Below are 16,610 nucleotides of genomic sequence, written 5' to 3'. Positions count from 1 at the left end.
AGACCTTTAAGATCATCAGGTCCAGCCATTATCCTAGCACTGCCCAGTCCACCACTAAACCTTGTCCCTAAGTGCCACATCTATGTGTCTTTTGAACACCTCCAGGGATGGTGACTCCACCACCTCCCTGGACAGCCTGTTCCAATGCTTGACAGCCCTTTTGGTGAAGAAATTTTTCTTAATGTCCAATCTAAACCTCCCCTGGCACAACTTGAGGCCATTTCCTCTTATCCTGCCGCTTGTTACTTGTGAGAAGAGACCAACCCCCACCTCACTACAACCTCCTTTCGGGTAGTTGTAGAGAGCAATAAGGTCTCCCCTCAGCCTCCTCTTCTCCAGACTAAACAGCCCCAGTTTCCTCAGCCGCTTCTCACAAGACCTGTTCTCCAGACCCTTCACCAGCTTCGTTGCCCTTCTCTGGACACGCTCCAGCACCTCAATGTCCTTCTTGTAGTGAGAGGCCCAAAACTGCACACAGCGTTCGAGGTGCAGCCTCACCAGTGCTGGTACAGGGGCACGATCACCTCCCTGCTCCTGCTGGCCACACTACTTCTGATACAGGCCAGGATGCTGTTGGCCTTCTTGGCCACCTGGGCACACTGCTGGCTCATGTTCAGCCGGCTGTCGACCAGCACCCCCAGGTCCTTCTCCACCGGGCAGCTCTCCAGCCACTCATCCCCAAGCCTGTGGCATTTCATGGGGTTGTTGTGACCCAAGTGCAGGACCCAGCACTTGGCTTTGCATTTGCATTTGTGCTAATTATATAAGCAGGAAATGTAAAGGCTCAAGGGTTTAATTATTTACTAGCTTCTCTGAATCTGAAAACTTCTATGTAGAATACAGTATCTCATACTGTATTTTATATTCCCTAACAGTATAGATGTGTTCTGCAGCAGTGTAATAATAAAAGTACAATATTTTTCTCATTGAAGTCACTGAGCTTGCAGTAACTTTCCTCTGCAGAGGCACAGTTTTAGATTGTCCCCCTCTTCCATCAGGAGATTTCAGTGAGTTTGATTCTGAAGTTTACACCAATATAGTTTATTCTTTCCTTAAAAGTCAGACTGTTTGGTATTTTCCTTTGGGTATGCCATTTTCTGTGCAATTTTGCTTTAAGTTATTTTTATGTAATCACATGATTTTAAGACTGATCCTATTATACCAAGAGTCAGTAACACAGCATGGAAAAATTAATGTTGTTTTCTAGCAACTAATTCTGGAGTGATATTTAGCTGCCTTGCACAAATTCCACTAGTTGATTCAATTGTAGTGTGTAACAACACGCAACAGATTGCTCTATAGAGTAAAAATGATAAATATAGACAGAGGAGAAAAGTTTGCTGAAACAACTGAATCTGAAATTTCCTTTAAATGCTTCCAGCTGCAAGGAGTATGACTTGCTCATACTCTTAATAATGAGGAAAAAAAAAAACCCCACACAAGCCAAAGCAAGAACAAACGACTAGCTAAGAGTAGACTAACCATACTTAGGCACTGGTTGTTTTCAGCTATGTTGATAATTTAATGAAATCCTGTGGTTTCTGGACAATCCTTGATAGTAACCTTGAAGCAGTATAATGTAGTGAATTAACATTCAAATTTTAATTACCTCTCTGAAAGGTTTTGGGTTTGTTTGGTTGCAGAGGCAAGGAGTTGCCAAAGCACAACTGCTAAAGTAAAAATGTGTTAATTAACATTTAAACAACAGCTTTTGAGTGTCTGACAGTGAAGAACAAGAAGAGGTAACATCTCAAAATGCTCTAAAAATACCTTTTCTCTTCCTTGTTGTGGAAGCAATGTACTGGATGCAGCATCTTCCATTTTTAGAGTTTCATTATATGAAATTGTCATCCACATATGTATTTTGCTACTGTTTAGATGACTTCTCCAAGCGTGGGGTTTTTTCTTCTTTAACTCCCTGGCTGATGCTGTTAGGATACTGTGACAAGCAACTGCTTGTGACTTTCCAAAGAAATTCTCATGTGAAGGTTTTGCTCTAAGAATCAACATAACCTCCTGTTCAGCTTCCGTTTATGTCATTAGTAAAGAAGTTGTTAGGAAAAATTAAATTTACTGAATAATGTTGTTTGTTTTTAAGGAAACTACCGAAATGCACATGATGTTCTTTTCAGTATGTATTCAGAGTTAAAGACCCAGAAGATTAAAATTCCTTCTGAGATGGCTACAAACCTTATGATTCTACACAGCTATATTTTAGTGAAGGTAATGAATTGAGAAACTGAATTTATGCATAAATTGCACAGTCTCTGATTTATTGAACTGTACATATGGATGCTCTGTATACATAAATTACTGTGTCATAGAAGTTGTATCAGAGAATCCGAGTGCATGCTAACAAGCACAATCCATACCCTTTGGTTGTTTCTGCCTCTGGTTAGCATATTCTTTTTAAAATACCAAATAATTAAAAACCTACACCTGGCTTCCTGTATTTCTTTTGCTTTCATACTTACAGATACGTTATGCTGCTAGTATTGTTACTAATTATTCTTCATAACTGGCTGCTTTTCTGTAAATTAAATTAAGCAGGGGAGCTCAAATGATATCTAGTAGTTCACCCGTGGCCCATCAGGATGTCTGTTCAGCCTACAGCCGGCTTCTGGCCTCCCTCTCCACCAGCCGCGAGGCAAGGGCAGGCAGATAGTGGGCTGAAGGCTCTGGGAAAGAGGCGCTATAAAGTCTCTGGTCCTTTCTCTAGTGCACGATGCCCCTCTGCTCTGTTTCACGAAGGAGCCGTGGGCGTGCAGCTCCCAGCAGGCTGCAGGAATTACTCTCTGAAGGCTGCGGCGAATTCACGACGTTTGTTGTGTTCCAGATTCACGTGAAGCGTGGTGATCACCTGAAGGGAGCGCGCATGCTTGTACGCGTGGCCAACAACATCAGCAAGTTCCCATCACGTAAGTGCTGGCAGCTGTGCTCTGCAGGGCAGCGCATCAGGCGCTGCATGAGAACGTGCATTCGCCTCCTGTGATCCTGCAGGGCCCACCACAAGGTGGGAATACGCCGTGCGCGCTGCCGTCCCCCACAGGGGAGCGCTTTGATATACGGCCTCCAGAGTGGGCTCCCCACCAGCAGTTTCATCTGTCCTCACCCACCGTAACTGCAGTGCTGAGCTGCCTGAACCACACACAGAGTCTCAGGATCGCGTGTAATGATTGGTTCTGTGACTTTATCACGAAATTTTAACCAATCTTCTTTTGAAAATACTTTTTGGGTACATGGAGAATGTAGACTAAAACGTAGACTTTAAACAGTGCAGACCAGCTTTGGGAGAAATGGTTATAATCAAAACGTTCCTGCTGCCATGCTGAGCTTCAGAAATGCAAGGCAGTGAGAGGTGAAACCATGATTTTCTTGTGTGTGGTGACAGGAATTGCACAAATTGTGCAGCTGTGTACCATGAGGAAGAAGAAAAATACTGTCATTTTTCATCAGTACCTTTTTAGCCATGTTAGCTCAAAGACTTTCAACATTAATATTGGTAAATTCATATTTGACAGCATTGTTGCATTCTCTTACAGACATTGTGCCAATTTTGACTTCAACTGTAATTGAATGTCACAGAGCAGGACTGAAGAACTCAGCCTTCAATTTTGCTGCGATGTTGATGAGACATGAGTATCGTAATAAAATAGATCTTAAATACAAAAAGAAAATTGAAGCAATGGTCAGGTGAGCAGTGGTATCTGTACTTCCAAACGTTCACAATAGCAGGGCTTCATCTGTAATGTTATTTTTGTTCATACAGCCTACGGGCTTTATCCTATTTTCATGTTATTGCACTGTCTCAGATTTGGAAGGCTAAGAACCATTCCCCTGTCTCTGAAAATCAGAGGCTCTTCTGTTCCCTTGTGTGTGATAAACCCTAAATGCAACGTGCATGTAAAGTGCTTCCTAACCAGCAGTAACATGTTCCATCTTCAGAGAATCACAGAATCATTCAGGTTGAAAAAGACCTTTGAGATCATCAAGTCCAACCAACCATCCCACTCTACCAAGTACACCCCTAAACCATATTGCCAAGCACCACATCTAAACGACCTTTAAACACATTAAGGGATGGTGACTCAACCACCTCCCTGGGCAGCCTGTTCCAATGCCTGACAGCCCTTTCAGTGAAAAAATTTTTCCTAATGTCAAGCCTAAACCTACCCTGGTGCAGCTTGAGTCCGTTCCCTCTTGTTCTATCATTCATTAGCTGTGAGAAGAGACCAGCACACATCTCTCCACAATGTCCTCTCAGGTAGTTGCAGAGAGTGATAAGGTCTCCCCTCAGCCTCCTTTTCTTAAGACTAAACAGCCCCAGTTCCCTCAGCTGCTGTTCATAAGACCTGTTCTCCTGACCCTTCACCAGCTTCGCTGCCCTTCTCTGCACTCTCTGCAGCAGCTCAATGTCTTTCTTGTAGTGAGGGGCCCAGAACTGATCTTGCCCGTACAGATGTGAGCGCAGCCATGCAGCTTTAGCTGTTCTCTCGTTAGGAACGTACATGTCAACTGAGCCACCACAGCACCAGCAGCGCACTCTTCTGTGGCTTAGGCTGCTGACTAAATGGGTAAGATAAGAAAGGATGGAAGGGCTGCAAAGTTCTTCCCTGTTGCCTGCTTGTTAATATTTTTAGAACGTTCCAGTGAGCTTCTAAAATACGACCTCAGTGCTAAAAGCCACATTGACTTGTTCTTCATCGATCATGTTTATCCATACCTCAGGTTTCAGGGGTGGAGACAAAGGAACAGGCCATTGCGAGGGAAACAAACCAAGCTAACAGGCTTTCTACATAGTATCAGGATAACTAAGGAAGCCATCTAATGGTCTCCAGAATTACTAGGCTAAACATCAGAAAGGAGCTATCCTCTTCATTGGAAGATAGGCTGAAAGCAACTCTAAGCTCTTCATCTAGAAATGTTCCATGAAAGATTAAATGTTAAGTTCACATAAGAAATTTTTTTAAAAAAAAAGTCTCCCCCTGCCCTTAACCCCGGTGTGGTGATGGCTGGAGCAGATCCCTCATTCTGACAGGTGCTTGGGAAAGCACAAGCCTGTGCAGGGCAGAGTTACAAGCTGTGTAGTCCCACCAGGGTGCCAGTTTTATGGCTTGTTACTTCAGGTCTTTGTGGTCACTCCTGCCACAGAAAAACACTGAAGTAAAGAAACTATAGCTTGCTATTCTGTATATAGAGACCATGAGTTTGGAAAGCTTTCAAAGTATTATGATCTGTTACAGCTTTAAGAAGGTTGTCGTGTTTCAAATGAGATGGAAAATGACCTATTTCTGAGTTTGCATAATTCTGGTGAAGCTTGGGAGATCCAGTTAAAGGACTTACCTAGTAGAGTACAAAACAGCAGCTGGAAGCTATGGAAGTAACTCAGAGGAAGAACACTTGCTACCTGTCAGAGGCACTGTAAAACATCTGTGATCAAGTCCGAAGTGCTTGAGGTTTTTACTCACGTTTGTATCTTTCTTCTATAGACGTCCAGACACAACAGAGGCAGAGGAGCCAACAACAGCCTGTCCCTACTGTGCGTTCCAGCTCCCAGAGTGCGAACTGCTGTGCCCCGGCTGTAAAAACAACCTCCCGTACTGCATTGCAACGGTGAGTGTCCGCTGTGTCTGCTGCAGCGCGAGCCTGAACACCTTTGCTGCACTTCTTGGGCTTGCCCAAGATTCGAGCTGGGTGGTTTTGGGGGCGGGTTTTTCCAAGCTGTTACCAAGTGAAATACAGTCTCGTTGTCTTTAATGACCATAGAGCGCCCTTAGTTGCCACCTACAAGTTGCAGGCGCTTAAGTGTGACAGTAAAATCAGGGTGCGGATCTGGAAGACTTGAGCTCCCAAGAGGGCAGGGCGGGCAGCCGGACACCCCGCCGGACACCCCTGCGCACCCGCCGGTGCACGTGGGAAAACGCGCAGGCAGGCCCGAGCTGCTGCTGCCGCCGCCGGTGCCTTCCCAGCCCTTTCCTCGGGCGCTCCAGGGCTCAGCAGCAACAGCAGAGATGGCGGCCGCCGGCGCCCCGCCCTTTCTTCTTCCACGTACAGGAGTGTGTGGAGGGCACAGCTCTCCTCCCCTAACTTCGGGCTGCCAAGACTTCATATTAAGAAAATAAATTAAAAACCCCACACCACCTCAAAAATCCGTTTTGGGGGATGCCCAGAAGCTAACAGCATTCTTTAGGCACTTCCAGGGTTAAGTAATGGTTCAGCCGTGACCTCAGCATTTCTTACAGAAGTGAGAAGTTCTAACAGTTTTATTTCAGGACACTTTAGAGCGTACTAAAAAGGCCTGGGTGGCGTACATTTCCCAGTGGAAGAGCCACGCATCCCACTCTGACCAGTATCAGTACAAAATCTTTATACTGAGGTTAGCTACTGTATAACCAACACTTTATTTTTACTAGGTTCAAGTGATTTGTCACGCTAGAATTACAGAAAAATCAAAATTTACTGAAGCAGGAATCAAGGTGGAGTTAACATTCTTTATTAAAACTAAAGAATTAAGTCTTAAAAAAACATTAATAGCAGTTATCTATTTTTTTACTCTATTAGTTTAGCAGAGTAAGACAATAGGTGTATTTTAGAAGCATTATCTTAAGGGAAAAAAAACAACTTTTAAATACACTTTTATGAGCCAAACATGATGTACATATTTCATGTGTTTGTTTCAGTTTATTTAGGCTCTATCTTGGTGGCAGTTCATTGACATCACAGGCGGTTCATTGACATCATAGGTATCTGCAATGTCATTAGGAAGCAGCATTTTCAGTGTCTTATGAGTCAGTGTCTGCTGCTGCACGCCGTGTCAGAGCCTGCGGCTCTCAGTATCGTTCAAGGTGCTGTTGCGGTTTTTTTATAGCATTGAAAAAGTAGATAGGAATTCTTTCCAGAGGAAACTTAGTCATTTTAGTAATTTAGAATTTAGTAAACCAAAACGGAGGAAATAGTTTCTGTTTAAAGAGTCAAGCACCTGGTTGTGTCATGGTGCTCACAAGCTTGACAGCGTTGAGTTGCGACCTGCTGGGCTCTCAGGAGGCGGCCTTGGGGGCATCTTTGAGTGTCATATGCAACACCAACAAATCCCAGCAGATTTAGGTACGTCTCTAGACATAGATCTAGAGATAATGTTCCAGAATTGCCAAACAAAAAGAATTCGAAAAGTTGTAATTCAATACGTTCTTAGATTATTTTTTTTTTTAAAAGAGGAACACAAATTATAACGAAAACACTGTGTTTCACCGGGAGCTCCTTTTGTAGGTACAGAATTTACACAGTAATGAAACTGCAGTAACACCATCACGGGTTTGGGGTTTTAATTCCTCCACCTCTCCAGAACTCAGTGGCTGAGACTGTTTCACAACAGCAGCTCGAGCACTGAGCGCCCAGCGTACGAGGGCAGCACGTGCCATTTAACCACCTGTGGGTTTTGCGTGCAGGGTCGGCACATGGTGCGCGACGACTGGACGGTCTGCCCCCACTGTGACTTTCCTGCCCTCTACTCGGAATTCAAGAAGTAAGTTGTGCTTTTTTTTCTATTGCAGGATGCCAGTGTTTGTTCCTATTTTAGCAGCAAACTGTTTCATTTTGTACTGAAAAATGTGTTAACAGCTGGAGCAGGGAGGGCAGAAGAGGAATGCCCCTTACATTGTAGCTTCATCCCTCACGCTCACAGAACATCGCTTCAAAGTGGCCCAAAACCTGCAGTAAAGAACTCGGCCAGAGCTGCAGGGCTGCACCGGGGTCAGCACTGAGGCTGGAGGGGGAGCTCGGGTGTGTTCTCAGCTCCTTCCAGGAAGGGGGCCTGATGCAGAGGGGGGGGGGGGGCACAGCAGCAGTCACTAAAACAAAGCATACACCGTACTGGGCACTGACTAAGGAGCAATAACCTCTTGTCCCTGCCAGTCACCTGAGTGAGGAGGGGATGGCATAGCTCTGGTCAGGTGTCAGGAAGGGTGAAGCTACAGAAACTCCATGTTCTTGTCCGACCTCCTTTGTATTGGTTTTAATTAATTGCCAGATTTACCTTGTGCCCATGCAAACAGCAGCCGCCTGCCTGGTGCGACGTGGGTTCTCAAACGCTAAAACCCAGCCAAGCCCCCTTCGCTCCCCCAGGCAGAAGCAGCTGTTGCTCTGGCCTGTACCTGTTACACAGCGCAGGCCAGAACTTTGCTCTACTGCTTTCTGCCTCGGGCCCGGCTCTCCCTTTGAAAGCGTTCAGAGTTACCGTTTGACCAGTCGCCCTTCCTTTAAAACAGCATGTTACAGACCGAAAACGTGTGTCCCATGTGCTCCCAAAGGATTGACATTGCTCATCTTAAGAAAGTAAATGACTGCACGGAGCACCTCAGACTAGAAGAGGGGGACCAGTAAATGCAGGTACGTGCTAGAGCCAGTACTTATTAACTTAACACAGCCCATCCTAGAGGACAGGGGGGGTTTTCCCCAGCAAGGGAAATGCAGTGTTCACGAATCTTCACTTGCAGCCTGGGCTGGGCTGTATCACCCCTTTGCCCTCAGGTGTGCAGACACCAGTAGGTTTTGCTACTGCTACGAACCTGGTTGTTAAATCACTCCAGTTGTGAGGCTTTAAACCAGTTTACCTCTAGGAGCATGTTCTGGTTTGGAATATGTTCCTGACCACCCGCTGTGCTGCAGTAGCGCAGAGCACAGTTTGAAGATCTCAGCATCATCAAATCCTCCTACAGATCTACAAGCCGGTATGTAAGTGGAGGAAGAGAGGGAGGGTCACCGGAAGGAGCAGACCTCAAAGGCAGGTTACAGGATCTTGGCTTCTGTGTTTAAGAGAACATAGGCAGGTATCACAGGGTAACAGCAGCACAGCATTGGCTTGAAATACTCGTATCTCAGAGGAGCGAGACCCCTGCTCACTCTGTACCACACACTGCGATCCCAGACACCAGTTTTGTTAAAAGAATGGGAAACGAGTTAAAGTTAATGCTGACAACGAAGGCAGAGGTACTAGTGCAAACACCTTCTGTGAAAGCTTTGACTTACACTGTCAGAGGAATGTGCAAGTGATATTATAGTCATAGACACAATAACCATGGTTTTGTTAACTTAATTCTTTTTTTCCAGTCTGAGACAGGGTTGTAGGTTGCTGCCCCTGTCTTTGTACCTTGGGATATGACTGACCCCCTCTGTCTGTTCTCAGATCTGCGTGTGGAGTCTGGCAAGCAGCAAGAAAAGCTCTGTCACTACATGAAATCCTAGTGGGAAAAAAGATGCGTGATAATCACCACCACATCATTTCTATTTTGTGATAGCCTGTAAATATTTAGCTTTTGATAAATTTTGTACTTTGATTTATTATAGTAATAAAACTGATTGACAGTTCTTCTTACCAAGCACAAGTTGCATTTTATCAGCTCCAAGGGGCAGTCTGTGGCACATGACTGGCAAAAAAACCAAAGCCCCCAGCCCTCTCAACATCAATTCTGAACTTTTAAAACTATTTTCTATTAAACATTTCTTACTCTTTAAGTATTCCTTTCTGGATCCAAGTAAAGATACAACTCCTACAAGCACAGGCTCCTCACGTTTTGGAACTAAATCCCTCTCTGCTCTTCTGCGTCTCTAACTGAGCAAACGGCAAGTTGTAGGAAGAGAGCAACACCCGGTCCTGTACATGAGGGAAAGGCAAAGCCTTGGAAGAAAAGGGGGAGAGACAGAATGCTCCGGGAACTTAACCAAAACTGTAGAGACCGCTCCTGTGAAACGTTTTATTGTCATTTTATACACTGCTCCATTTCTATAATGTACAAATACGCAGTTTAGGGTTGGGGGGGTTGCATCACATACTATTTACAAGAGTTCGCCACGTAATAAAAGGAGTAGGGAAGGCCTGGGAAGACGGTGTAAATGCCTGGGAAGACAGTGTAAATGCCAGGTAACTCATTGTGTTCACACTCCCCGGCGTTCGCTGCATCGGGCTAGCTATGGCTTGCGGCGCTGCAGCACGGCAAGAGAAGTACAGCACAGTGCAGAGGGGGAGTACAGGAGCTCCACGACGTCTGCAAGGGGAGCGTTTTCAACGCACCAGTTCTACTTGCCCAGCTCCAGCGCTGGATCCGTTTCATGTTCCTGCCTGCGGTTTGATAAGCAAAGCTGCATCCAGAGGAAGATTTTTATTCTGCTTAACGTCTTGTTTTCTCTTTTCTTTTCCCTTCTTTTTTTGTTGTTTCTTCGTTTTTCTCTCTTTTTGGCAGCTTGGAAGACTTTGCCTTTTTTTGCTGCAAGCAGAACACACAGACAGTTTAGAATCCAAACTGCAACCTCACAGCAGCCTAAGTCAAAATGCAATCAGTGGTGAGAGAAAAAGCTGTCCCTTCGCTTCCCCTCCCCGCCGGGTACCACGTTTTTAGATGCCAGGGAGAGCGCAGCCTCCCGGTGCTGAAGGGCTGGTGGCAGCTCCCGCTCCGGCGGCGCGTACAAGGGTGTTACAGGAACTGCCGCCTGCGATCACCCCGGCAGAGGCCTGTGGCTGCTCCCCACCAACGGCACCAACCCACCACCGCCTCCCCTACAGCTGCGCTTCCGAGCTGGATGCAGCACTTGCGAGTGTGCAGCCATGTCTCAGTGGTCCAACATTCAAGCAGGAGGCAATAGATGGAAATAATGTCGACTTTTTCACACTGCTACTAGTTATGGATTTAAAGGCTGAGAGATGATGTATTTTATGTCTGCTGTGGGGTAGGGTTTTTTTAAATTCAGCTGGTGTTACAAGTCCCAGAAAGGTAACTAAGAGGAAACAATTTAGTGTGGTAGTTTAACACTGAGGAAACTAAGTCACCTTAATCATTGCATCACTTTCAACAGTATCTTGCTCATCCTCATCAGACTGGGTCTCTTCCACATTCAAGTCTTCATTCAGTTCTAAGGTCATCACAGATCCCGACTGCCTTTTAGATGTCTTGACAGCATTAAGTGAATATGGAGTCAGATGTGCCTCTTTGTTGTAGGCACGTGTAAAAGCTGCTTTGACCTGTTAGGTTGAAAGGAAACACTATGAGCATCAGCTTTGGGGCTGCAGCTTGTTAGCTACCCAACCCTTGGCTAGAGAGGGCACAGCGTCCTCCCTTTGGGAGGATGTGTCCAAAGATTTGTAGAAGAGGACACTATCTCAAATTTGACACAGAAAGTGTCTCAGAGGTGTACAGTAACAGCTCGTTTTAAGCAAGTCCCACACGATCCTCAGACACTGAGCATGCCTCTTCAGGTGCTTCTCACTTAGGCCTCCAATAATTTCAGCACTGTTGCTCTGCTGCCACCTCATCCAAGTCACACCAAAGCCACCCCCAGCAGCACTGAACCAGCCACACTGGAGCAGCACCTTCAGACTAGGGGTAAACACTAGGGTAAGCGTAGGTTTAGGTATCAGCAGAGAAGATCATAGACCCCTAGAACGGTTTGGACTGGGAGGGACCATAAAGACCATCTAGTCCAACCCCCCTGCCATGGGCAGGGACACCTTCCACCAAACCAGGTTGCTCAAAGCCCCATCCAGCCTGGCCTTGAACACTGCCAGGGAAGGGGCAGCCACAGCTTCTCTGGGCAACCTGTTCCAGTGTCTCACCACCCTCACAGGAAAGAATTTCTTCCTAGTATCTAAATCTCCCCTCTTTCAGTTTGAAACCGTTACCCCTCATCCTATCGCTACATTCCCTGATCAAGAGTCTCTCCCCATCTCTCCTGTAGGCCCCCCTGAAGTACTGGAAAGCCACTAGAAGGTCTCCCCGGAGCAGTCTCTTCTCCAGACTGAACAACCCCAGCTCTCTCAGCCTGTCCTCACAGAGGAGGTGCTCCAGCCCCCTGATCATCTTCACGGCCCTCCTCTGGACCTGCCCAAGAGCCTTCTCTTTCCCTGAGCACTTGACCTGGGATGGGGGAGACCATGGTTCAGATCCCTCACACTTGCCTCATTTGTAGCAGGGACTTGAGCTTAAGCTGACCTTGTGCCAGATGAGGATCCCAGCCACTGAAGGGAACTAGCTGGATACTGGAGGAGCACCACAAAGTCCCTCCAGGTTGGGCAGTTCAGTCTAACTGGACTGTGAAAGATGCAAGCTGCAAGCCAGGCTCCTAATTCAGTGCCCACACCAGAACAAAAAAACCATTGCACCATCCTCCTCCTTCCCACGACGGTAAGAAAGGCAGCGCTGTGCTTATAGCCAGGAGCTTGCTTGTGGAAAGTACTGGTTTTCCCTGTCCCTTCTGTGTCCCACTTCTATGCCCCAGACAGCCTGACTATCTCTCAGGACATACCCCTGAACCTTCAGTAGTATGTTTGACAGCGATTTACAGAGACTACCATTAAACTGCAGTTAATAAGCAGCTGCACCAGCTTCAGCCTTTCAGCAGCACATCCATACCACAGCTATTATTCAAGGATTTTTTTTTTAAAGATATGGAAGGAAAAAATTCAACAGTGAATTTTACCTTGGGATCCAGCTTTGAAAAAGGACTGGGTTGGCCTCCCCACGTGCTTATTTCCATGATATTTTCAATATCTTCTTTCATCAAGCAGTAAGAGTCCATGAACGTTATAGCTTCTTGTACACCGTCTGCTCCGAAGTCTTTCAAGGGCTGGACCAGCGCATCCCGCAAATACGACAAATACTCCATATTTACTGTCCTCTTGCATGTCTGGGTCCTTTGTCAAATTGAAAGTAGTAAGTAAGCCTGTACAACCACCGCTAGTCCCTCTAAACACAAGCAGCCCGTAGGCAGGCCCTCAGCAAATGGCTGTTCAGCTGCCCTAGGAGTTAACTGCAAGATGCACTTGTGCCACACCAGCAGCAGGGATAACCGATGCACGGTATTCAAACACCAAACAGCCTGGGGAAACACATCCCTAACTGAGGAACCACTTCAGGGGTATAAAATTAAAAGGTCACAGTACTGCTGACTCTAAGAGTGTCTGCAGTCCGACTGTTGTCCAGATTAACTGCTAAGGAAGTGTCACCAGCAACATACGAGGATATTCAAAGAAGATACGCTTAAGTGTGTACCAAGCACAGCAAGGAATTAATGGTAAGTAATGAGTTACAGGAGAACTAAATATCCACATGGATATAAGCCAGAAGAGGAATGTCAGTACTACCTGAGACTCATGTGCATCGCCAGTTCTTGAATGATACGATCATGTTTGCCTGTGGATGAAAATTTCCCCAGCCAGCTGGGAAAGACAGGAAACTGGGACATGTAACCTCTCATCAGCTCCCCCGGGAGCACACTCGCATAAATAGCCTGCAAAAGTAACACACACGTCAAACTCAAAGCACAATGAATCGGTCTCACTGACACTGTGACACACTGCCCTCCTTGTCTGCATGAAAGGGGGTAGTCAGTACAGTTCTACAGTGGAAACAGCTCCTTTAAAGAGAACTCTTTCTTGGTTGTTTGTTTCTGTTCAACCCCCTTTTAGTTTCATCTCTTGTACCTTGTATCTCTTCATCATTTGTTACCATGTTCTAAAATATCTGTGAAATTATCTGGGTTTTAAAAAGCCACTAAAAAAAGCATGTTCATTGATCATGTCCAGTATAGAGTGCAGTCAAACCGCTGACTTCGCACAAAGAAGGGCTGTAGCCTCCAGCAGATGGACATGGTGAAGGAGACATTTCCAAAGAACACCACCAATCTACATGAACTCCACTAGCTCAGCTCCTAAGCACCTTTCCCTGCCTGGACCTGCCCTAAGCCAGGGGGTGGGCTAGATGACCTCCAGCAGTCCCTTCCGACCTGCGCTACGGTACGTTGTCTGAGGCCATTCATAATCCTTTAAGCACATGTCTCGTCACTGTTTCAGTGATCATTAAAAGCAGCACAGTAACCCTTTAAAGCTTCAGTCCTCTGTACTTGGGAGAAACACTGGCCTGGTGAGAGGCTGGGACAGCAAGCACAGAAGCAAAACAGAGGAGGCTCATAACCGCGCGTCAGAAGACAGACACACGTGCCGTGTGCTCCTATGCTTCACAAAGAAGGGTCAAGCTTTTCCAAGTTTCAGAAGACTTCAGGTCATGATACAGCGTGGGTTTGACAATACGAATACGGGAAACTGCTCTGCTCACCAGCAGAACAGAGACTACCACATGCAGTATGAACTATATAGGTCATAAAAATTACCCTGAAACATCAATTTCAAGGACTCGGGCTTTTACACTGGACACCCATGAAGCACATAAGATGACTGTTAAGTGCTCACCTGTGTTGGAAGAAGATTCCAGTTTTGCTTGCTACGAATCTGTTTGTCCACTATATCACCATCACATATGCTATCGGCTGCTCTACTCAAGAGCACCAAATGCTTTTTCAGATTTCCTCTGGAAAATACCAAAGTTGACCGTATTACAAAGCAGAAGTATCCAGACAAGTTTTAGTCTAGTTTTACCTCTCGACACAAAAGCCTATGTCAATTTAGGGTATGGAATAACTCACCCGGCTGCAGCAGGTTTCACATGTACATAGTTCTCTTGGACAAAGAGAGGTGCTAGGGAATAATCATGGAAGAAAAGATCCGATTTGTCTATGAGAGACATACGAGAAGCCTCCTCTCCAGTAGCAAAAACCTTCCGGACAACATCAAAAGGGCCCTAAATAAAATATTTCAAGAAGTCAGTGGGATGCAGGTCAACACAAACAATAAGACACAGCACTACAGTATCAACAAAGTTACTGTAGTTATGTACCCAACCACATCTGGATGCATCAGCACAAGTTCAACATCCAGTTTTTCCTCCCTAGCACTTCACTAGTTTTGAGAATTGTGGTTTATGTCCAATATTAAGAGAATTATCTCCTAAACAAAGGACTCAGGATGAGAAGTATGAGCTTCATAATTGCACCTTATGTAAGAGACCAGCACATAGAAGTACATGCTCAGTCCTGGATTTACTGCTCAACTGTTTGTGGCAAACGTGACAGCTCCTCACACATCTAGGCTGTCAGTGCTTTAGTTCAGAAGATGCTTATAAAGCCTATCAGAATATGACAGTAAAAGCCAATCCAGTATTTTGCACTTACCAGCCTGATATCCTTTTTGGCTCTGCTGGCATCTGTTTTAGCCTCATCGTAAGTCAATGATTTATCTTTTGCGCACCACATATTAAGATTATGTAAAACCTAGAGAACAAAATTTACAATTTGGTAGCATAACAGCATTTAAATGGAAGACTTGAGGAGAAAACAGCCTGATCTCTGCATAAAAATAACACTGTTCAAATACTACATTGAGGTCAAGGACTTGTACATGACATGGTCTCTGCATGGACACTGATGCTGAACTGGCACCGACCTGTCTGATGTCCTGATTTGCTGCCAGAATTATCTCTTGCATAGCAGGTGCTGGAATTTTTAAACCTTCTTTGAATGCAATAGACATCATGGCACCCTGTAATACACGCAATTGAGAAATTGTCACTAAAGAATTCCTGTGAATTCTTCCCCCTACAGAACACACTGACACATCCATGAAAGAGCGTCACCCTATTTTTCTAGGTTTTTTTAAAGCACACGTAACAAATTTTCTCTCAAACATAAGTCATCCCTTGTCATCGCTGGAAAAAAAAAAAGCACATTTTTTTCTTTTAAAAAATATTTCTCAACACATTTCAGATAGACTTGTAAATCTGAAAGGCTTTGGGATACTTCATTCTTTGGGAAGAAAAACCTCAGACAATCCATTTTGAGAAGCAGAGTTACTCACTGAGGTGATCCATTAAGTTTTAAGTGGCATTTCCAATTCTGTGTAAGTTCTGCCGCATGAAGACAGAAGTTACTGATGGCAACTCAGGGCAGCCCACACAGCCCTGGACAGCCGCCTTACCTTAATCTGTTCTAGACGAGGTCTCTGAAAACGAAGATCAAAACAGTAGTGGACCAAGGAACGAATTTTAGGATGGTTTCGATCGTTACACATACAGATGATGGGTATCTTTGTGTGTCTAATCAAACCAATCAACTCCTGTGATTTAAACACACCACAACAGTTACATTAGATACCTCAGAGAATGTTTAAAGTGTCATACCAAGCAGCGTTAGTCCCTGCCTTAAATCAGATCCTTGACAGAGGCAAGTCTGCAAAACTCTTCCTACTGTAATCATGTTTCCACACGGTGAAAACTCAGCCCCTCTCCCAATTTTTCCACTTGCTGTTCTATTCAGCTGCAATAAATCTGCTGTCTACCCACTTCCAGCAACCACATTTAGGCCATTCTTCATGAAGCAATTAAGATCAATAGTCCAGAGCAGACCTGTCCACCTGCAGAACTAGATTCATTTGTCCAAAGGCCAGTTTGACCCAGCCCGTGCCCAGAGGGAGCACCCATCTTCCTGACTGCACCCTGACTGCACCCTGCCATGAATGATGAAGAAGCAGGAAGTTAAAAGATCAGCTCTTCCCTGTCCAGAGAGCTGAATCCTGAGGCTTCAGCATTATTAGCCTCACCAGAACAAACTGCCTGCTCGAATGAAGGTGAAATTCAGTTCAATTTCATATTCCTGCAATGTAAACGTCTGCATCTGAAACAAGAGCTGTATGCCCTTTATTGTCAAAGTATCACATGTGACCACAGGAAATCTTC

The 16,610-nt window shown here is 45.3% G+C and overlaps 2 protein-coding genes across 2 annotated transcripts in view; one reads left to right on the top strand and one right to left on the bottom strand.

Moving 5' to 3' along the window:
* Positions 1-9,201, top strand: part of WDR19 (WD repeat domain 19) — a 38,063-nt gene extending 28,862 nt beyond the window's left edge. Inside the window, exons 26-32 of the mRNA XM_086463682.1 lie at positions 2,099-2,223; positions 2,837-2,918; positions 3,543-3,693; positions 5,490-5,613; positions 7,446-7,522; positions 8,265-8,385; positions 9,182-9,201. Coding sequence (XP_086319808.1) covers positions 2,099-2,223; positions 2,837-2,918; positions 3,543-3,693; positions 5,490-5,613; positions 7,446-7,522; positions 8,265-8,379 — 674 coding nt within the window. The 3' untranslated portion in view covers positions 8,380-8,385; positions 9,182-9,201. The remainder of the gene's footprint in view (positions 1-2,098; positions 2,224-2,836; positions 2,919-3,542; positions 3,694-5,489; positions 5,614-7,445; positions 7,523-8,264; positions 8,386-9,181) is intronic.
* Positions 9,202-9,735: 534 nt separating this feature from the next.
* The window catches only part of RFC1 (replication factor C subunit 1), a 39,061-nt gene continuing 32,186 nt past the window's right edge, over positions 9,736-16,610 (bottom strand). The window contains exons 17-25 of the mRNA XM_086463745.1: positions 15,854-15,991; positions 15,323-15,418; positions 15,052-15,150; positions 14,467-14,621; positions 14,234-14,351; positions 13,130-13,275; positions 12,466-12,679; positions 10,820-11,011; positions 9,736-10,259 (exon numbers count right to left, since the gene is read on the bottom strand). Of these exons, the coding sequence (XP_086319871.1) occupies positions 10,164-10,259; positions 10,820-11,011; positions 12,466-12,679; positions 13,130-13,275; positions 14,234-14,351; positions 14,467-14,621; positions 15,052-15,150; positions 15,323-15,418; positions 15,854-15,991 (1,254 nt within the window). The 3' untranslated portion in view covers positions 9,736-10,163. The remainder of the gene's footprint in view (positions 10,260-10,819; positions 11,012-12,465; positions 12,680-13,129; positions 13,276-14,233; positions 14,352-14,466; positions 14,622-15,051; positions 15,151-15,322; positions 15,419-15,853; positions 15,992-16,610) is intronic.

The sequence above is a fragment of the Leptosomus discolor genome, chromosome 4, assembly GCF_034619465.1.
Source record: "Leptosomus discolor isolate bLepDis1 chromosome 4, bLepDis1.hap2, whole genome shotgun sequence".
NCBI lineage: Eukaryota > Metazoa > Chordata > Aves > Leptosomiformes > Leptosomidae > Leptosomus > Leptosomus discolor.
Note: the sequence above shows the minus strand (reverse complement) of the source record. Positions and strands in the feature narration are given on the sequence as shown.